Source organism: Filicampus tigris, chromosome 6 (genome assembly GCF_054856515.1).
Source record: "Filicampus tigris isolate MCC_2025a chromosome 6, RoL_Ftig_1.0, whole genome shotgun sequence".
In the NCBI taxonomy this organism is placed as follows: Eukaryota; Metazoa; Chordata; class Actinopteri; order Syngnathiformes; family Syngnathidae; genus Filicampus; species Filicampus tigris.
Window position 1 is genome coordinate 16,396,835 of NC_141222.1, and position 22,723 is coordinate 16,419,557.

The 22,723-nt window shown below is 41.3% G+C and overlaps 1 protein-coding gene across 2 annotated transcripts in view; it reads left to right on the forward strand.

Moving 5' to 3' along the window:
- The window catches only part of fbxw7 (F-box and WD repeat domain containing 7), an 88,207-nt gene extending 65,484 nt beyond the window's left edge, over positions 1-22,723 (forward strand). For both annotated transcript variants that reach the window (XM_086033265.1, XM_086033266.1), the window contains 9 exons: positions 1,856-1,997; positions 7,065-7,199; positions 8,583-8,706; positions 8,807-8,943; positions 9,882-9,995; positions 14,464-14,645; positions 17,619-17,844; positions 17,926-18,136; positions 20,148-22,723. In XM_086033265.1, the coding sequence (XP_085889391.1) occupies positions 1,856-1,997; positions 7,065-7,199; positions 8,583-8,706; positions 8,807-8,943; positions 9,882-9,995; positions 14,464-14,645; positions 17,619-17,844; positions 17,926-18,136; positions 20,148-20,416 (1,540 nt within the window). In that variant the 3' untranslated portion in view covers positions 20,417-22,723. The remainder of the gene's footprint in view (positions 1-1,855; positions 1,998-7,064; positions 7,200-8,582; positions 8,707-8,806; positions 8,944-9,881; positions 9,996-14,463; positions 14,646-17,618; positions 17,845-17,925; positions 18,137-20,147) is intronic.

Below are 22,723 nucleotides of genomic sequence, written 5' to 3' on the forward strand. Positions count from 1 at the left end.
TTATTTGAAGATAATTGGGCTCAGGTCTTGTTTAGGATAAGTGTTAAAAAAAGCCAAAGACAGAAAAGTCATTTGTCATTATCTGGGCCAAGGTCCTCAAGTACCCAAGGTCCGCTTCATCCGCTTCATCTCAACAGTGTCACATGCCTTTCACACTTTCCAGCATCAAAAGAAATGAAATATTTAACAGGCGCTAGTTTTAGCCGCCAAACGTATTATAGGACGTGAAAGGAAAGCAAAGCTGAAATGTTCAAACGGAATGACGCTTTCCCGCCAGCCATCTCTGATGTTTCCCATGAATACTTGATGCACATGTTTCCCATTAAAACTACACAGATGCACACAACAGGCACTTGAGTGTAAATGTGGCCATGTAACCAGCTATGTATCGGCATCCTGGCCCATTAAATATGAATCAATAATGAAATGGACCCTGGGCTTCCCCACTCTGCTGCATTCTGTTTCCAGCACACAGGGGATTTCTTCTGCCTCAGTGTTCTCACAGCAGCGTGTACAAAACACAGTACCAACAGACATCAAAAACAAATATATGGGGTCAATTTTACATTCATGTAACGAGTAGATGATATCGTTTCTACTTTTACACAGATAAACGTTTTAAAATTCAAGTTGTAATTCGATTTAAAATAGCACATATTAAATTAAAAGCCTTTTTTTTTTTGGGCCCCAATAGCAAACCAAGGAAAGAGTTAATCCATTCCAGGCTTAAAATGGCCACGCGAGTATAATTGATACAAGGGCCCAAACATGAAGTAGCAGCTGCTTAAAAATATATTCACACTCTCCACTCCCCAGTATACAGATATGATTCAAAATAATACTTAATAAAACTTAGTATTATGTAGGTGTATCAGCGGATGTAATAGTGAAGCTTGTACACTCAATTGCCAAAATGCGCGCAAGTACGTATCGCACAACGCGTCAGTGAATGGCTGCAATCACATGTGCTCAATGGGTTAAAAATAGCAAAGGTAAATGTTGAATATTACATATTGAAAAAGCAAAAACGTTTTGATTTCATCACATTTTATTTGTGACATTTGTACTGGTGGCCCGACACCATACGTGGCTGCCACAGGCCAACATTAATTAATGACGTACCCTGTTGATAAAGTAAAAATGTATTGCCCTAAAAGCTCAACTCAGAATAGCACAAATGGAACATTATTTGTGAGAAGAGCAGTGTGGTCAGTCGAAAAGGTCATGTAATTTAGTCGTCACTTTTTCCTGAATTTATTTGGAGGCTAAATCCTTGGCTCACTTAGCTGAGCTCCTGTGAAATAGGCCGCAATCTTGTCGTGTCAAACTGTTTGAATATTTGTTTCAGAAAAAAGATAAACACTGAATAAATAATTTGACCTAGTTGGGGCTAAGGTCTCGTGTGCAGTCATGAAAAAGCAGAACCTCCTCGTTTATTCCTTTGACGCTACGATTAGTGGTCAACCATTTAATAATAAGTGTTGCCAAAAATTGCAGAAGAAAGAGCAAAACCCACTAGTTTTAGGGTCTTTGATGCTGCAAAACGCCCTACTTGGTCCTTTAGACGAGCAGTCGATGTTTTTTTTTTTTTTTAAATTGTCTTGCATTGGATCTCATTGGAGCGTCCCTAATATGTATTTTGTTCCCTTTGAGCGACTACTTGTAGTGCTATTTCATATCATACGACGCTAACTCAGAATACCTGGAATTTCCTAATAATAATAATGAAACCTATTTGCTTTGGTTTTAGCCTTCTACATGCAAATGACGGTGCTGACCTTTCTGACTAATTGCTCTCATGAATATTGCATAATTCCACTGTAATGTTTCCCATTAAACGTTTTTATCGTTCCAGCCCGACGGGAATCGTGCCATGCCTGGCCACGCCCACCACTTTCGGCCACATCCGGGCGGCCAACGGTCAGGGCCAGCAGAGGCGCCGCATCACCTCCATCCAGCCACCCACGGGGCTCCAGGAATGGCTCCGGACGTTTCAGGTAGGCAGGGTTTTTCATGGCTCAAATCGAGGTCATTGGTGCCATTCTGTTGGTTTGTCTCCATATTTTCCATATAAATCATCCATCACGCATTGTACGGAAGAAAATATGTCATTCGGCTTGTGTTCTTTGACGCTATTAGGTGCGACTTCCAAATGTTTCTGATATAGCGCCACCCCGTCACCGTGGCTAATGCCACAATTACGGTTGTTGACGGCATCCAACTTCAATTAATAACAGTGGGCGCCTCCAAATTTTATGTGCAGGAAAAACCATGGGCAGGGGTAATAATCAATCCATGTTCACTCTTGCTCTTACGCGATAATTGTTGTCGTTCCAGCCCTGCCTGCACATCACTGGAAGGCACTGTTGCGTGGAATTGGAATTAGCCTGAGCTGTCGGGGAGGCTAAAAGCAGATGAACGGACGACATGTTGTCGCTGTTAAAAAGTTGAACAGATGCTATCTACCTCGGAATTATTTTTTGAGCTTGTTATTTATTAACAGGTCCGAGGATAAGATGCTAATCCGTGGATAATTAAGGCAGTCTGTTTGCAAGTTTCACTCTGTGAGAGGCAGATTGTATAATTACACAGTTGGTTTTAACTTTCTGGTTTTTACATTCAACATTTTTTTAACTCAATATTTTTATTTAAAATTTCAACAACAGTAACATCTTGTGTGAGGATGTTTGGCATGTAGTGGAAGTGTTAAGAGAATGTAAACACAACAATGACATTTTTAGCCTTGAAACACTTCCGTTAAGTTGAAAGTGAAGAAAAGACAGTTGAATGTAAAAAACAAAAAGTTGAAATTGACAAATGCTATATAGCCCTAGATGGCTAAAAGCTGACAAAGGGATGACATATTGGATGACATATTGGCACCAAATAGGTATTCACACTGAAAACACTCGATAACCGCGACAATGCAGACGTGGAAAAACTATATTTGCGATTTTTTTCTTTTTCAATGTCATTGTTCAGATTTCCCTTTGATTTCCATCTTTTCTCAAAGTACAATTCTTTTTTCAACTAGAGTCGCAATCGATCAGATTGATCAATTGTTTTAGAATTGATCAATCGTTTCCTTTTTTATTTGTAAGTGTCCAAATGAGTAGAATTTAAGCATCTCAATAGTAAATATGATCCCATTTCTTTAATACTCCATAAATGTGGACTGAATATATTTGTGTTGAATCAAAATAAAACGTTTACTTTTACTTCAAAAACGACTTCATCCACATTTTTACCTATTTTCCGACACATAACGGACCACTGTCTTCACTGTCAATTTGAAATATTCATGTTTGACAAAATAATTGACAGATTAAACCATTTTTAAAATAGTTGCCAACCCTATTATCAACTATCTGGGTTTCAGTTATTTTATACATTCAATTTAATAGTGATGTTTTTGCAGGTAGCCTTCAGACATTTTCTCTTAGCATCAACACATTAATTTGAAAATCAAGAAAAGAAAATCGAATGTAAAAACCAGGAAGTTGAAATTGGAAAAAACACCTTGTTCTTCCTTAGACGGCAACCTTGTCGCCTGATTCAACAGCGCTTCTGGTAGTTGCAGCCGAACAATCGGTTAACTGCTTGTCTCGCCCATCCATCATATTTATAACGGGGCTTTTTGATAACTAGTTGGAAGCATAGATTGGTTTTAATTGACCCTATTGGAAATAAGACGTCACTGCAAACATGTTCACGTCTGAGTGATGACAGATGAGAGTTGAAACTGCTCATTACGGCTTCCTTGCAGTCACACCCCGCGTGTGTTTGTGTGTGTTTCCAAGACAAGTCCTCAGGCCAGTTTACCATCTTTTCAAACTGAGAGCTTCTTGATTGTACAGGCGGCTCAAAGCCAAACATACATTCTGTACATTCCCCAGTCCCGTCTCGGCCTGTCATGCTTTTCGGGGAACAGAGAAAGTGACGACATGACACAAGTACTGAAGAATGGCGCAAGGTTGAGCTGTTACCAAATATTTGGTTGCGCAAGCACATTTTTTTTGCATCCGGCTGCGTCCATGCTGACCAGAACCAATACAATAGTAGTAAATGACAATGACTGGCCTGTGTGTTGAATCCAAGGTGCAATATAAGCACTCTGTCGACATCAATTTTCTGCAGAATGTGCTCTGATGAGAACAAGGCAGCAGACGGCAAAGGCTAGCCTTAATTTGTGCTGGCTCTTCTTGGCACAACCTAAAATTATTCAATCACAACGTAATTCAATGGAAACAACACAAATGGCATGGTGAAGTATGCCTGGATGGTGTAAAGGGACCATGCCATTTTTAATGTGGAGCAGGAAACAGTTCCATTTTAAATGAAACTGGATAAAACAGCACATGAATTCCTCTGAAAAATTGTGCTGTGCTGTATTTATCTGACCAAATTGCAGCATTTTTCTACTCTCTGACAAGAACATAAACAAGACTAACTCCATAACATCTTGTACTTGTTAGGATGACTTAAGGTGGTGGGAATGTGCCACTTCGAATACGGAAATGGAAAATAGAACATAAATTCCACAAGGTCATATTTTATTTGGAGCGTGAATTAGCTAGCAGACCACTATCAACTAACATGAGAACTAAAAACATCGGGCGGTAGGGAACATTGTTATGGAAACATGTGGAATGCACTTAAGTGCTGAACTTATCTGGATATTAAAAAATAAATGTACATATGTAAAAAAAAAAAAAAATAGACTACTTACCAGCGCTGAACGTATGTGGATACTAAAACTAAAATGTACATATATAAACAATAAAGCCTACTTATGACCAAAATGGTTTGTTCCCCCCCCCCCACCCCAAATTACAGTCTTTGCTATTCGCATTCTACTACATTATGATGTCTATTTGAATTTGATTATTTGTCCATCACTTTCGGGCCTTATTTGACCCAGTAACTAAAACATGAAATTCCTCTATGCAAACCTTGAACCCTCTTAAAACAAGAACAAAAAAAACTTCCACCTCTGTTTTTTAACATGATGCTAACTGTACGTGCCCCACTATACTATATAGTGTTTGACCACAGAAATGTGTCCAAAAGCTCCACTTTTCTCTATTCGTGGTGCATTTGTGACCATTTTAACCACAGCCTACTTGAAAATTACTCTTAAATAACAGCTCAGCTCAAGTCCAGACACATTGGTTAGGGGAATTCCTGAAAATGTTGAAAAGCTCCATAAATAACCCAAGGACGCCTGTGTGACATAAGAGTGTTTTGGAGGAGGAGGGGAACTGCGGCAAGAACAAACGTTTTGATCAGCTAATGGCAGGAGGCTGAGGAAACACTCAAGAGGGGAAACACTCAACATCATACACTAGGGAGGGAATTTTACAAACGTCAGATACTACCACAACGCTTGTTGGAATGAGGCTGACGAGGATTTTGCGCTGGAAATGTATGATTGGAATGCATTGTAACCAAGCAAAGAGCATACAAGGAGAACACAATGTACACAGAATGCAAATGGTGCAAATTCTCCTAACATAGCAAACACGCAATAAAAATCAGTGGTAGTCCACCTCAGGATTTATTTATTCTCTTTTTCTAGAGAGAAACATCCCCAGGACCCTCAAATACAAAAATGTTAGATGATACATCAGAAACATTGGGACACTTCCTAATATTTATGTATCTTACAAATCTATAAATATTAGAAATACAGTACATATAAAAACAGCTGGTGCAAAAATAGATGGAATCAAAAAATACAATATATTGGACAAAAATGCAGTATTTTATATATATATATATATATATATGTATATATATATGTATATGCATATGTATATGTATATGTATATGTATATATATATATATATATATATGTATATGTATATATATATATATATATGTGAAAGTAGATAAAATGCAGGAAGATATAGAAATATAGACAAGTTAACTACAGGTAGTCCCATTTTCAAAGTCAGTGTCATAGCACATAGTTTCAGTATTTGGCATCTAAATTTTCAAGCGGTGGATTCATTTCAATCAATCACATTTTATTTATATAGCACTTTTCATACATAAAAATGCATCTCAAAGTGCTTTAAAACATTCAAAGCAAAACATATATAATTAGAAAAAAAATAAAATAAAAAATCCGTTCATGCCCTCCCTCCCAACAAACCCAAGACAGATATCCATTAGTACATCAGCAATCATTCACACACACCCACACAAAGTGTCGTAATCATAGGAGTATATCAGAAAACAATACAAAATATTGGACAAAAGATAAAAAATATGAAACTCTCAGATGTGGCACTAGATGTTTTTTTTGTTTATTTATTGGAGGAATCTGCGTGCTCTTTTTCCAGTTTGAGGCAAAAGTGAAGCATTTCCCCTGCTCCAGATTTGTCATACTTGAATACAAACTGCTGTTAGTAGTCTTTGTCAGTTTTGTGTGCTTTTCCACTGCCGTGAGTCCGGCTTGTGACGTTCCACTTTGCGTGTTTGCAGCCTGAAATAGGCGAGGTGCCTGCAGCCATCTCTGCCGCCGCCGCCGCTTCGTAGGGCATGTCGGGAGTTGTTTCGTCTTATAGACGCCAAACACAAGGCGGCACGTCCGCAAGGTGCCCAATGACAAGCTTACATAAGCACCCAAATGACTCCCACGTGGCCTATACACTCTTTGTTTTGGTTTGCATGGTAATAAAACTGCATCGGGTGGTACCCATCCGTATGTGGACGGGTGTTCAACTAGTGCACTGCCTTTTTTAAATTGAAATCTGACAAGTAGAATAAATGCGAAAATATTGAAAGGTTTACAAGCAGGCAAACATGTCAAAATGTTAAAAATTAGGAAAGGCTACACAATTAATAAAAACAAATATAGCTGAAAATAATTGCATTAAAAAAATTGACAAATTAAAAATATTATCAACCAAAAAAAATGATACAACTGCATGATCCCGACTGTATAATTGCTTATAAGCTGTTTCCATGGAGACAGTATCCAAGCTGCTTTTCAATGCAGGAATGTGTGAGAGTATTTAAAAAATATATATATATATATTTATCGTCTTTTTTTGCAGAGCTGGTCCGGCCCTGAGAAGCTGCTAGCGCTGGACGAGTTGATTGACATCTGCGAGCCCACGCAGGTCAAGCATATGATGCAGGTCATCGAACCGCAGTTCCAGCGCGACTTCATCTCCCTGCTGCCCAAAGAGGTGAGAAAAATAGAATTGCCCCTCCATTTCAATCCACCACACGTCCTCTTTTACCTCTTTGTGTCAGACGTCAAGCTCTTGAATGGAAACACCTGACATGTCGCTAGTACTAATCCGACCGAGGGCTGCCTTGCGTTATTCACGGTGACTCAGAGAACTAGAGATGCTTGTTAAATAGCGGAATCCATTGTTGTCATGCTGTACCTGATCAGGGATGTGTGAAGCCCACTTAATGCGGAGTTCTGTTCGACATGGTTTGCTTTTTATTCCTTTGTAAAAGGTCATAAAATATAGGACCCGAAAAGTTGTGCTTTGTTCCGGGATGTTTAACGACAACACTATTCTACTAAATCTTTAAAAATAAATCAATGAATGAATAAATAACTTGTGCGTGTCAGACTTTTTCCGTTTCTCTAGCTTGAAGATAAAACATTTGCTAATATGCGGGGAAAAAAATACCCCAAAAACTTGTGAGGGGAAAAATACATGAGTAAAGAATGGGAAATGAAGTTTTACACAAAATATTGGATGAGAAATACAAATATTAGAAAAAAAGATTTGGATGAAAAGTACATCAATATTAGGAGAATTTTTTTAATGAGGCAAAACCCTACAGTATTAGACACAGATTGATGTACATATTAGTTCAAAAGTATTTTATTAAAATTAAACTATAACAAACATGTGGGATGCTAAATACTCAAATAGTATAAAATGTAAAAAAATACATAAAATAAAAAATAAAAACAATGAAAAATATGACACAAAATAATAAAAATATATAATAATAGGGGGAAATGATTTTAAATCATTTGTCCCCCAAAAATATTGAGAAAAATAATAAAATAAAAATATTTTAAAAATGTATAAACATTACATTTTATGACCAAACATTTAAAATGTGTTAGATTAAAAAAAAATCAATATTTAAAAAAAAAATAAACATTTTGACAAATAACTAACTATTACGGGTGGGGAAAAACTAAAAATAGTAGATGAAAATGCCATGGAAAAAAATATTGCTGTCACCCAGGCTGCCTTAAGCTGTTTTGTAGCAGCGTGAAAATGCGTTTTTTAATTGTAGTTGAAACTGGTGCTGGCAAATTAGCCTCAGGATCTGTTGACCACATGCTGAATTTGTCACACCAATATTTGCTCTCCATAGTTCCATAGTTCTCCATATTTTCCATGAAGCATGAAGCACTGCGATGAAGCTATTATATTTTCACTCTACCCAAATGAAGCAGAGACCCCCCCAAAAAACAGCTTGTCATCATCCTTGTTCACTTGTTCACTGTTTGTACAGCACATTCTTAGCTTTAGGTGCTTTTTTTTGTTCCTCGATTGTCCCTTTCTCACGTTTCGCCCTCGCCGTTCCCACAGCTGGCATTGTACGTGCTGTCGTTCCTGGAGCCCAAGGACCTCCTCCAAGCCGCTCAGACGTGTCGCTACTGGCGCATTCTGGCAGAGGACAACTTGCTGTGGAGGGAAAAATGCCGGGAAGAAGGTGCGTGCTTAATCCTCTGCAGAAACATGTCGCTTTGAAGTTGAATAGAATGACCTTGAAAAAGTCAACTCATCTTTCCCTCACACTTCCCCACCATCAGGCATTGATGAGCCTTTGCCCCTCAAGAAGAGGAAAATCGTCAAGCCTGGCTTTACTCACAGCCCCTGGAAGAGTGCCTACATCAGACAGCACAGAATAGACACTAACTGGAGGAGAGGGGATCTCAAATCACCCAAGGTAGCGTTTTTTTTGTTTGGTTTTTTTTTTACGGGGGTGGGGTCATATCGATTAGTAATTCTCTGAGAAAATGAGTGGACCTCAGTTATTTCCATGAGTAAATCCGTTGTTGTTAAACACTGTTTGTCTTTACTGTATGTACTGTATTTTTATGACTTTGGCAACGGCAGTTGGGTAGCGCTGCCTCATGCGTGTAAAACCAGGAATTGGCACGTGCAGCCCAGTTGCTTGCTGCATCGTTGTCTGCCAAACAAATAGCCGTGATGAAGACACGACATGAGGAAGCATAGGATTTTAGGAAAGATGATCTCAAATCACAGAAATTGCATAAATAAATGAACAGATCTTGACTATTTTTCCTGATTTCCAGTGTTAACTGCACACGTCTAGACACTAACTGGAGGAGAGGGGAACTCTAATCATTTTGATCTTTCCTTTAAATTGCTACGTTTGCATCTTGGAGAAAAGGAATGGACCTCAATGTCCATTTCCCTGATGAACATCACTAGGAATGACACTTAATTGGAGCGGTGTCCTCAAATCTCAACCAAAGTACTGTGTTCAAATTGATAAGATTACTACTGGGGACGAAACAAACTGGATTGATAACTCAATTACTCCAAGGTGGCATTTTGCTTCAAATGAATGAATTTTAATCTTGTAGAAAATGAACGGACCCAAACGTTCTCCCTGATGAACTCCTACTCTGTTAAGTGTATTCATCCGGCAGCACATCTTAGAAACTAACTAGAGTAGAGGGGACCTCAAATGCCTGCACTGGGCTGATCATGCAGTACCCGCGACCCACCTGTCAACTTGAAAGATGACATGTGACCAGTCACGGCATGCAGTGCTGGCTTCAACACCCGCGGCGATTACTGACATTTTACGCTGGTTCTTTCATGTTGAAAAAGCGATTGGCCTCTATTTCCGCTCAGGTGCTGAAAGGTCACGACGACCATGTGATCACCTGCCTCCAATTCTGCGGCAACCGCATCGTCAGCGGCTCTGACGACAACACGCTCAAAGTCTGGTCGGCTATCACGGGCAAGGTAGGTCTTAAGGCCAATCAATTTGTATACAACTGGAAGAAAGAGAGAACTAAGAATGGCAAAAGATTCACAGCTGAATAAACGGACATTTTGCCATCTATTGACACATCCATCCATCCATCCATCCATTTTCCAAACCGCTTATACTGCATTCACAAGGGTCGCGGGTGTGCGGGAGCCTCTCACAGCTGTTTTTGGGCAGTTGGCCGGGTACACCCTGAATCAGTTGCCAGCCAATCACAGGGCACACAGACAAACAAACATTCACACTCCCAATCACACCTAGGGGCAATTTAGAGTGATCAATCAACCTACCATGCATGTCTTTGGAATGTGGGAGGAAACAGGAGTGCCCGGAGAAAACCCACACAGGCACGCGGAGAACATGCAATCTCCATACACGATTCAAACCCACAACCTCTGCTCTGTAAGGCGGACGTGCAAACCAGTCAACTGCCCTCTATTTACACATGTGGGCAAAATTGTTGGTACCCCTTTGTTAGTCAGAAAGAATGCTGTGGTCAAAGAAATAAATGAATCTGACAAAATTAAGAATTTAAGATATGTATTTTCTTGGAGATGGTCTTATAGCATTACCTTTAACATGCTTGTCTGTAATGTTGTGTTTAAACAACTGAAGCAACTATGTCAGATTCCTCTAGTCCATGTTTAGTGAGGTACACACTGTCACCAAACAACATAGTGACTACTTGTCACACTTTAATACATTAAGGCCTAAAGCACCTGGCTCAACAGCTCCCCAAAACCTAAGGTCGTCTTTGGAATTACCCTCAAACCTGAAATTTTCCCAGAAATTCAACACCTACAAAATAATTGATATCTCAGCCCCTGTAGCAGATATAAATATGATTCCAAAAGAATTTGAGAGCTTAGATGTGGCTTTCACACAGGCACAAGTTTATTATTTACGGTTTCAATCGAATATGTAAAAATAAAGTGTTTGCAAAATAATTCTGTTGGATCACAATTCAAAAGCAATGTCTGGTTTTGGTTGGTTAATTGGTTAATTTTCATATTACTTTTGTCAGATTCAATTTATTCCTGTTTTCTTTGTGTATTTTAGCAAAAAAAAAAAAAAGCATACTACACCCTGGACTTACCTCATTCAGGGTATGCCTATCCCTGCAGATGGTGGGACTGGTCAACAGTCTATCATAGTGATTGTGGTTGAACAGTGAGTGAAAATCTTCCTCCGCCAGCAGCATGAAAGTCCAATATCTAAATCACCACATTTCCACTTATTTTCTGGAACACTTAACCTGTTCAGGCTAAGCCTATCCCAGCTGACCATAGGTGGAAGGGGGACTACACGCTGAACTGGTCGCCAGTCAATCACAGGATGATTGTGACTGAGGCACAGAATGGGAATTGATTCCCTGCCAGATGCACTAAAGTCAGCTATATGGACCACAACACTTTGAATGACTTTCAGACTCATTTGACTGAAAGAACCATGACGTATCTGCAGCGCTATCTGATGTAGCACGTCCGCAAGCAGCGTTGGTATTCCAAGCTGTTGCTAGTGCGGCCACACAGCTCTTGTGGTGCAGCATTGTGTGGCGCTGACAAAAGAAAAGCACTGTGGAAATGGAATGTGAGGAATTAGTTGTAAATCTCTGCAGCACCACTGTTGTTACAGCACTTTAAATAAAAACCCTCTGTTCTTTTTGTTATTGCACTATTTCCTTGCGTGTTTATAGGCAAAAATTAGACGCGGTTTCAGTCACAAGCTGCGAATTTCCCCACGATTGGAAATGTAGCTCACGTCCGGCTTCAACAGAAAGAGAAAGAGAGGGGTTGGAATTAAACCCACTCAACCATTTCAGCTCAAATTGCCTGTCCGTGGCAATAAAAGTGCAGTGTAAAAGATACATTAAGATTACCACCATCTGCATGTACCGCCTTCCACACAGTCAGCATTCCTTCACAGTCTGTCACAGGGTGTTTAAGTGCTCTGTCGCGCCATTTTACACACTTGAACCAATATATCATGGCATCTGGCCAGTTAAAATTGAAGAAAATGTGCGGTTAGTCACCCAGCTTCCACTTTTCCGGAAAGAATTTGTACAATATTTGGATGCCTGTGACATTGTACAGAAAACAAATGGACCTTGAACACTTTCTTGCGGAACACCTCTCAAAGTTTTTATTTATTTTTTATTTTTTGAGAAGATTATGGAAATCAAACACAGCCCTAAAAACTCCACTCAAAACTATCCGACCGACCTTGTGAAAAATCAAGGGACCTCGGACATGCTCTGCTCAGACGAACTCCTCTTACGGTTTTTAAATGACCTAATCAAAAATGAATGAGAATTCATAGCAAAATTATAGTTGATCGTGGAAAATAAACTACTCGAAATTGGATCGGTCAGAGTGCAAAAAAAAAAAAATAAGTACATGGCCATCACTATACAATAAAATGTGAACAAAAGTTTTAGGACACCTGTGAAAAATGATGATGATGAGGTGTTGTTCAGGTAGCTTCCACTCCTCCCTAGGAAGAATAGAGGCGTGTCTTAGGAGTCTTATAGAAAACTTGAAACTGAATGGACCGGGAATATATACCTGAGAAACTCCACTTAAAATTGGATCGTAACGATTGTTGTCACTTTGGCTGGTGCGCCATCGTGCCGCATAATCAATAAATCTTCGCAACACAATAATTAACAATCATGATTGGAGCCATGAGCTCTTCGGTAGATGCGGGATACGCATTCCATCATCCGTGTGCTCTGAAATGAAAAAACTGGTCGCTGAAAACAGCCTGACAATTGATCAATAATGAAATTGGTTCTTGCTAATTGTCCAGGACTTTCTTAGGAGAAAGCATATGTGATTGATTGCGTGTGCGACTGGCAGTTTAAGTTTACTGTAAAACTGACACAAAAGCCAAAAGGGAATGAAATATTGTATGTCTAATCACCAAAATGTTCCACCAAACCATATAATTTTGTCTTTACCAAGTCTTCTCTCTAAATGCAAAATTCCATAGACGAGTTGACAGAAATAAGCATAGATGTAGATGTTACGGTTGTTATAAACCTTTAAAGAACTGTGCCTGGCTCAACAGCTCCTCAAACCCTATGGTCGTCTTTGGAGTTACCCTCGAAAACCTGAATTTTTCCCAGAAATTCAACACCTACAAAATAATTAAAATCTCAGCCCCTGTAGCAGATAGAAACATAATTGCAAAAAAAATGGATGAAAAGTGGCTTTCACACAAGCCCGAGTTTATTAATCTTTCAGTTTTAATCGAATATGTAAAATTAAAGTGTCAGTGCAAGAGAAGCACTGCTTACCATAACAAAAAATCGAGCAGTAATTACCATCCTCAATTCTGCTACAAAGCCGTCGATATTGTCGTTGTCTACAAACATACTGTATATCTTTACCATACATCACGTTCGACTAGCAGCATAGCATTTTCTCTCTGTCCTGCGTGAACAAAGATTACTAGAGCTTTGGCAGTCTGCTGGTATATATTCCCGATCGGGAGGTATCTGCTCTACGACAAAAATATATATATTATGTTTGTGTTTTTGTTTTTTTTTCCGTCTATGCGACTTGGTATCAGGCTCCAGACCGGTGGTTGGGGACCTCTGATTTAGACTCAGGCTGTATAAACAAAAATCCGCGTCGGCACCAGAGGATTCCTCCTCCTGTCTTCGCCAACATGGCAGTTTGAATGATGCCAACAAGAAGAGCTTTCGTATGAGTGCTGTCCAAATCAGAGAATATTTTAGCGCGTTGGACATTTTTATTACACGTTGGACTCTTACCAGAGAATGCAAAACACAAAAATGAATGGTGGTCTTCTCATTGCTCCCAAACTGACGAGTCAATCCAAAAGAATGTGTGGACTGGAATGTTTTAGCTATATATTTTTTGTTCTGTAAGCCTTATCCATTTCTGCATAAAAACTAAAAAGGGCTAACTTTTAAGCATCTATATGTAGCAATCACATGATCCTCACTGCAAGCAGTCATTTATATTCTCACTGAGCTGAAGTCTAGCGGGATTGGCCTTACGCAGTTCCGTCATGCGCCGCAACGCGTTAATCACAGGACAGAGACTTGGCACAGGTTGCACTGTAATCTTGCTCACGCTCCCTGCGGTAAATCCTCTCTGCCTGTGACAAAGCTGCTACGTTCTCATGTTGTACACACAGCAGCCTCTACCCATGCACTTTTAATTGAGCACATTGAAGATCCTGTAATAGTGGCACACAATGGAGGCAAACTGCGCAAATCCAATTGATCAGAAGGATTTCCCGTAAGCGTGCTAATCAATTGCTAATCAAGCGCACCAAATGAGAATGAATGAGGGCATCGTCTTTATTGGACAGTTGTCAAGTCATGGAAAATGCACGCCTTCTTGGTCGTAACATTCAAATGTGATTTTCTACATCGCTTTTCCCTAAGGAACATGACTTCTCTCCCCACAGTGTCTGAGGACGTTGGTGGGCCACACGGGCGGCGTGTGGTCGTCGCAGATGCGCGACAACATCATCATCAGCGGCTCCACCGACCGCACGCTTAAGGTCTGGAATGCAGAGACGGGAGAATGTATCCACACCCTCTACGGGCATACCTCAACAGTGCGCTGCATGCATCTGCACGAGAAAAGGTAAGGCCAATTGCTGTAAAACTTCAGAAACACTGTTGGCGCTTCTGGCATGCGGTTTGTTTCGAGGACCAGAAATGGAGTTGGAATGTGGTTATGTTTTGTGCCTGGACCAGAAATATTGTTTGAGTTAGGCTTAGGGTTAGAGTGATTGACCTAATATGCCATTTATGTCACCGTCCTGAACAAGAAATATGGCTTGAGGTTGATTTAGGTGCCGCACCTGAATTGTGTTTTGGGTTAAGGTCCTGGGTCAAAAATATGGTTAGGTGTTACATATGGTCCTGCCCGGAAATGTCATTGGGTTTAGGGATTTTCCGGGTCGTGGACCAGTACTAGGGTTGGAGTCCTGTACTAGAAGAAGGATTTGAGTTAGGTTTGGTGTCTTGGACGTAGCGTTATTCGTTGATGTTGGGTTAGGACTGGCACTGGGGTCCCCGACTAGATATACTGTTACTGTTAGGGTCGTGCACCGTGAGATGAGATGTGGTTCTGGTTGGGGTTACGGCACTGGGCCAGATCTAATGTTAGGCTTGGGCCAGAAATGTGTTTAGGGTTAGTGTTGGGGCTATAAAGTCTGGACCTGAAATATTAGTAAGGTTAGGTCCAGCACCAGGAATATGGTTCTGGTTCAGGTTTGGGTGTTGGCCCAGAAATGGATTTGAGTTAGGATTAGGTTCCTGTACCTATATTACTGGTAGTATTTGGATCCTGGACCAGCAAAAAAATAAAAATAAAAAAATAGTGTAGGATAACAGGGGGAGTTTTTAGCCTCAAGACCTCAACATACCAATCCAATCCCAGGCTGCACCTTGAGTCAGATTGAAGATGCGCCTCCCACTGGCATGCATGATTGCAACTCTCAATTCATAATTGTATGCAATTATGAAAGTGTGTAGTTGAATAGTCACAGAGTCATATAAATAGTCACAGAGAACCCAACAAAAAAGCAACACGAGTAATGCTAACCTAGTATTAGCTCTGCAAACTAGCCGACGCTAGTAGCTAGCTATGGCTGCTAAATTGGCAGTATGACTTAGTGCTAATAGTGTTACTATAACACTGAATTTACCGATTTGAACTTTTATCCTTCGGAGCCTACAATCAATCAAGAACCTAAAAGAGATGACAAACTTACTTGTTAAGCAGAAATGCTGTCAAGGTCCCCCTTGATCCCCCTTTATTTCCCAGTCTTGCCCCGCCATCGGCAAATGAAGGATCAGCACCTTTTATATCTTCCAGAGGTGGGAATTCCAAAATAGTCATCAAACCTCATGAACTCCAAGGCAGCAGGTGTGCACAGATTTTGGCAGAGAACATACTGCAAATGATCCACCACCCCATTGGTCACACCCTCAGCCCCAAATAGGAAATTATTTCTCAAGACATGTTGGCCTCCCCACCAAAAAAAAACCCTAAAAAAAAACCTTAAAACTCCACTGTGGTCACGCACCACAATTGTGGATATGGTTGAGGCGGGGCTTAAAATTTGGGTCTTGGAAAGATAAGTTGTCAGCAAACAAAAGTAAAGTTCACCCATGAGTTTTTGCTCTTGGCATCGGTAAAATGTAGGAGGAAAATTACTTGTTCTGCACCCTTTATCCAAATTGCGATTTCTTGGCCAGTGTTGCCCCTTTTGCAAAGTTGTCTAGGAAAAAAAAGCATGTCAAGTACTTTTGGAATCATCCTGCTGATGAACCAGCAAACAAATGACGATTAAAGTAAAAGGTTGCTCGGAGGAAGTAATGAGCATTCTTCTAATGTTGTTGTTTTCTTGGCTTAATAGCAGCTGCAACCTGACAGACCAAAAGAGCATCTGTGTCTATGTGAAAGTGAGCATGGTGGCCATTAAACAGGCCCTCTTTAGTGAAGCTTCTCCGCTCACTCATTCACTCGACAATTACACCGGGGAGGCTCCAAAGTGCTCTTTGCGCCCCAGGGCCCGCCGAGGTTTTGTGTAGCTTTTGATGACTGGCTCGGTGGGATGACTGCGAGTTGAAAAGCAGACAGTGAGTTACATATCAGACGTTTCTTCTGCATGTAGCGGGGTTCTTTTGTAATTAGACAGCATGGTTTTTTTCCCCCACTGCATGACCTGCAGACGTAACGACGCAACGTAGTATATCAAGGAATGTGCGTTATCAGCCTGAGACAGGTAGGCCCACTTGTTTCTAATAAACTGATGGATGTACTCAATGTATTAATGTAAACAAACTTGTGTAGGCAATCCACCCTAAGGACGCTTTATCTTTCACAGTCTCTAAAAATATAGTCTCCATTCTGCGAGCTTGAGGGCCCCGGGTGGAGCTTTTAGAGTTTTGTTTTTTTTAAATCTTTTTGTACATTCAAGTGCAAAGTTGAAGAGTAATAGAGGAACTTTGAGGTTCAGGTTGTCAAAGCAGCAAAAGGAAGTGGTAAACATGCCGCTGAATGTGTGAAGCCCAAGTTTAATAGCTGCCTATAGAAATTGGGCTGCTAAAAAAAATCCCTATGTCTTTTGGCTTTTTGTCCTCGCACAAATGATGATGAATTCCATTTACAAAAAGAGTCCTGGATCACAAGTATGGTTAAGGGTTGGGTTTGGTTGCCAAGGTTAATTACAGTAGGCGGTCAGTCAGTTAGCGGGATTAACATTCTTGGAGAGGTGCGCCTACCAAAAGGTGAAAAATTGAGGGTGACTGAATAAAGGGGTGAGTCATTTAGTCGGCTAGTTAGTTTGTTGTTGATCAGTGGTTTGGTGGGTTATCAGGAATAAACTTGGTCGGTGGGTGGTTCTTTAATTTGTTAGGTGATGAATTGGTTTGATGCACTTATCTAAGGAAAACATGGTGAAGTTTAGATTAAACAGCAAACCTGTAATGCCATGTTTTGTGATGTGTCATATGTCACCCAACAAAACCAATCAACATTGATCCGTTCCGACTTGTAAGCGATTGTGATACTCAGGAGGGAGTTTGTTGATTTTTGCGTCGCCAGGGTGGTGAGTGGCTCTCGGGACGCCACACTGCGCGTGTGGGACATCGAGACGGGCCAGTGTTTACACGTCCTCATGGGCCACGTGGCGGCCGTGCGCTGCGTCCAGTACGACGGACGGCGGGTGGTCAGCGGTGCCTACGACTTCATGGTCAAAGTGTGGGACCCCGAGACGGAGACGTGCCTCCACACGCTGCAGGGCCACACCAACCGAGTGTACTCGCTGCAGGTGAGCCGCCAACCCGACGCGGCGCCGTCATCGTGGCAAAATGGCCACAAAGCTGAAGTGAATCTGTTCATTTGAATTCAGTTCGACGGGATCCACGTGGTGAGCGGCTCGCTGGACACGTCCATCCGAGTGTGGGACGTGGAGACGGGCAACTGCATCCACACGCTGACGGGCCATCAGTCGCTCACCAGCGGCATGGAGCTCAAAGACAACATCTTGGTGTCGGGCAACGCCGACTCCACCGTCAAGATCTGGGACATCAAGACGGGCCAGTGTCTGCAAACGCTGCAAGGTGGGATTGACGCGATTACGGTCATTCATAAACCTTATATCATTATATACTTATATATTAGGGGTATGCATCGCTCCAATGAAAGATGATTCCATATGTATCTCGATACATGGTGTACGTGACAATGCAAGAACGGTTCATTTTAGATTCGATTCAGTTGAATTACAATTCGTTTTGATATGGTAATATGGTAATGTATTAATATGCAATCAATAAAAGTTCTCCTAGTCTCAAACTATTCGAGTTAATTAGATTCAAAGAAACAACAAATCATGAGGAGCATGAAACCGATTTATTAGTTTTGTGCTTGGTGTGCATCTCACATAAGGCATTTTGCTATGCATCTAGATACATGAGTTGCCATTCGACTCAAGGACGGTTCATTTTCAAACGTATCGATTATGAAAACGAGCAGGTTTGTTTTTGTTGTTTGTTGGTTTGTTTTTTCAAGATAGTCTTTGCAATTCGAAAATTGCGTTCTACTAGATTGCGATGTCAATTTCAGTTAGATTAATTGTTCACCCCCAGTGATATGTCTCGTTTGTGTAATGACCCGACAAATCAAGAACTGGGCCAGTCCAACCCAGACACACCGAGCTTGTTTGTCTGCGTGTGCAAACAAAGCTTATTACATTGCTTTTGTGTTTGCGTGAACTCCATTAGCGCCACTGGTAGCTCACAGGAAGAAGCTCAAAAAGCCACCCCGAAATTCCCTCATTAGTAAACAGTAGGATGAAACAAAGGGGGTTGCACCATGGTGTGATGGTGAAAAAGGCTGGCAGGGGTGAGCTTTGGGCGGATGTTGATGTCTGAGATAAAGGGGAGGTTCTTTGTCAGTTGTATAATTAGGGCAGTGACACAATAGGTAGACACAGCGCTTTGAATGACCCACGAATGGATCCTGCTGCCATGGCAACAGGGGCTATAGACGCTGTTTGTGTTTGGTGTCGCTTCAAATTGATTTCATTAAGATATCGCTTTCAAGCCTCTCGCTGGCTCGGAAGTCAGCAGGCGCCGCCATCTTGACTTGAATGGTTTGCACACAAGTCTCGGTGACAGAGGCGCACGTGCAAAAGCCTCGCTACGTCGCCGCCTACCTTTTGGGGAAAACGCTAGGAAGACAACTCCATGCATTAGCCATTTTTGCAGGGCCACCGTGAGCCATGTTGTGATGACCCCTTACTTTATTATGCATGTCATGTTTTAGGTTTTTTTTTTTCCTGGCTATCTAAATGTTAAATATTTGACATTTTCCGGGCTTTATATCCTATCCTGTTTAAGACATTCTTTATGGAAGGATTTAACTTGAAGTGCAAAACAAAACAAAAAATATGCGCAGGGCATCTTCAATTATCTTCAAAATCGATTGATCAAGTTAGGTGGATTAAACCTAAAATATTATATAATATAATATCCAATATTTTAAAAGTACGAACGTATTAATTTCATTGTATTTATGAAATTTGTACAGGCCATTTTGGGTCAGCGTCAGTGAATTTCGGGTGGCCCAACACAGTCAGGTAGTGGTCCTGGGCCACTGCTAATGTGGAACCCTGCAAGTGCAATGACTAATCAATTGGCAAATTAATAATTATTTTTGATAAACTATTAATTGTAATTCCAGTTTTTCAACAGTAAATATTCTCTGATTTCAGTAATCCTGCATGAAAGCAGAGTGATTATCTTTTGTGTTGAATCAAAATAAAAAATTTGCAAGCATCTGATTTTACTTTGGAAAGCAATGACATGACATTACACCGACCAAACTAGTAACTGAACCTTAATTAATTTCTTATTGCATTTTTTGCACTGTCCATTTGAAATAATCAACCAATTGATCATTTTTTTAAAAAAAGGGTGGGAGTTGTGGCCCTAGTAAACTGTATTATCAGCCATGGATATGACATCACGGCGTTCCATGCAAAGGGCCCATTATGCTATTCAGCTAGCATTATCCGATGCTAACGCCGGCATCCCTTTTGTCTGACCGTGTCGTCTTGGTGTCTCGCAGGTCCGCACAAGCACCAGAGCGCCGTCACGTGCCTGCAGTTCAATAAGAACTTTGTGATCACCAGCTCGGACGACGGCACGGTCAAGTTGTGGGACTTGAAGACGGGCGAGTTCATCCGCAACCTGGTGACGCTGGAGAGCGGCGGCAGCGGCGGCGTGGTGTGGCGCATACGGGCCTCCAACACCAAGCTGGTGTGCGCCGTGGGCAGCCGCAACGGCACCGAGGAGACCAAGCTGCTCGTGCTCGACTTTGACGTGGACATGAAGTGAACGCGCCGTTGTTACTGGGAGGCAGGAAGGGGGTGGACGATCCGGGGGTGGGGGGTCAGGAGCTCCCTAAAAGCGACCCAACACTAGTCTGCCCCGATCATAAGGGCCGATTATTGTCACGTACAGAGAAGCAAATCCCAAGACGGAGACCTCGTTTGGAATTTCAACTCATTTTGTTGCCGTTCCTGTTCCGCTGAACCTCAACGTCATCAACTGTGAATTTCAAAATGTTTTCTCCTCTGCCTTCCTGTTGCTAACGGCAACGAATCCCAGTATTAGAACACCTCCACCCCTCTCATTGTTTGTTGGGGAAAAAACAGCAGGAACAGTGTTTTTGGTCAAGCTTGTTTTCCAGCCTTCCCAGGCGTTGAGTTGAAAAAACAGCAAGACGTTTTTCACTCCAACTTGGTTAAGAATTCAATTGCAGTCCGCCCCGCCTACCAACCTCCCACGGGAACATCAGTGCTGTCCAGAGTGTTTTGATTAAGCTTGGTGGGCTGTTCCAATCTTCGGAGACGTTAGATTCTGCAATCCACCAATCTCCCATCTAGTCACATCCGGCGATGCTTGTTCCAATTTGGCTTGGAATTGAGGAGGAGGGAACAGGAACGACATTGCTGTTTGTCCAGAGTTTTTCAGTCCAGCTGGTGCGCTGTTCAAACCTTCAGAAGAGAGTGAATCTGCTGTCTCCCATCCTCAACTACCAACTTCCCTCCACATCCTAACAGAAACATCAGTGTGTTGTTTCTCAGTCCAGCTGTGTGTTCCAGCGTCCTGACTTCACCAAATCTGACAGGGGGAGAATCAGTATCAGGAACGTCAATGGTGTCCAGAGTTCTTCAGTCTTACCTTGTGTGGTGACACCTTCTGCTTCCCAGCACGTCTCTGCCAAGGTGGAAAGACAGGAACAGGAACACCAGTGCTGTCCGGAGTCGTTTCAGTCCACTGGGGTGTGTGGAATTGTGCCGCAGCCCCGCTCGCCCACCAAACTCCTCCACCATGTCTAACAAAAAAATTCTTGAGTCCATCTGGGGATGCATTCCAGCCTTCGAAGGCCAGATCTCTCCAGGAACAGGAACATCACGGCTGTTTTGTTTTGCAGTCCAACTGGTGGTGGTGTGTGGTATTTTCTTCTGATTAACATCAGGCAGGAGGACGCAAACACAAACAGGAACGTCAGTGCTGTCCAGCTGGTGCCATCCACCATGTCGCCACTAAAAAAAACAAAAAACAAACAGGAAAGTCAAAGCTGTCCTCAATTTTTCAGTCCAGTGTTCAAACTCTCCGAGGCCAGTGTGCCCCACCCTCCCCGCTTCTCATTAAGACCACCGCCCACCTGCCACCTCCCAGTCCGTGGCCAAACTGTACTAATGCTGCTAGATGAACCGGGGGGACAGAAATAGTCGCAACCTTTTTTTATTTTAATTTTTTTTTGCTGTGACGTTTTAGTCCCAGGCGAAATTCCAAATTGAACTCTTGTGTACTTGAGAGCGGAGAAAAGAAGACGAAAAAATAGCAAACATCCCTTTTTTTTTTTTTTTTCCTTTTCTTTTTTTTTTTCTCTTTTCCTTTTTTTTTTTTTTTTTGCCACTGAAACTTGAGCCAAACGTGCCTCTACGAGGCGGAGAGGACGGGATCGCCTGCGAAGAAAAAGAAGTAAGGAAGCATGAGTGTTAGCGTGCTAGTGTGCTAGCGGACAACTTGTGAACACGTTCCTCAAAATGCTTTCAAAGAAAAAGAACAAACAACAAAACGTCCCGGCGTGTGATTGGTTGTCGTCTGTGGAGGGCCCCCCCCACCCGTTAAGTTCAAGTGTTACACATGGTGGGCAAAAAAAAAAAAAAAAGGTGAACCTTGTAGCCAAAACTTCTCTCCAAAAGTCACAAGCTGAACTGTGAAAGTGGTTGTAACACTGTATAGTAAACAAAAAAACAACAAAACAATCTTGCTCTTTCTCCTCATTGTTTTTTTCCCCCGCTGTTTAATTTATGGTCTGGTTTGATAAATCAGATTTGTTTATTTTTAAAATGTCTTTTTTTTTCAGTTCAGTTTGTGTTAAACTGCCTGGCAAAAAAAAAAAAAAAAAAGACTATAGACAGACGGAAAGAAAAAAAAAAAACCTTAAAGGGATTTTTTGTGATTTTTCATTCACTTAGAATTTTATTTTCTTATAACTTAAAAGTGCAATAAAATGTGGGTTTGTTTTACTTTTTTTTCTTTTTTCATTTCAAACAAAAATCCATTGTCTGTTTTGTTACCTTGTGTGAAGGAATCTTCTATGTTGAATAAAGCAAATTATTTGGGTAA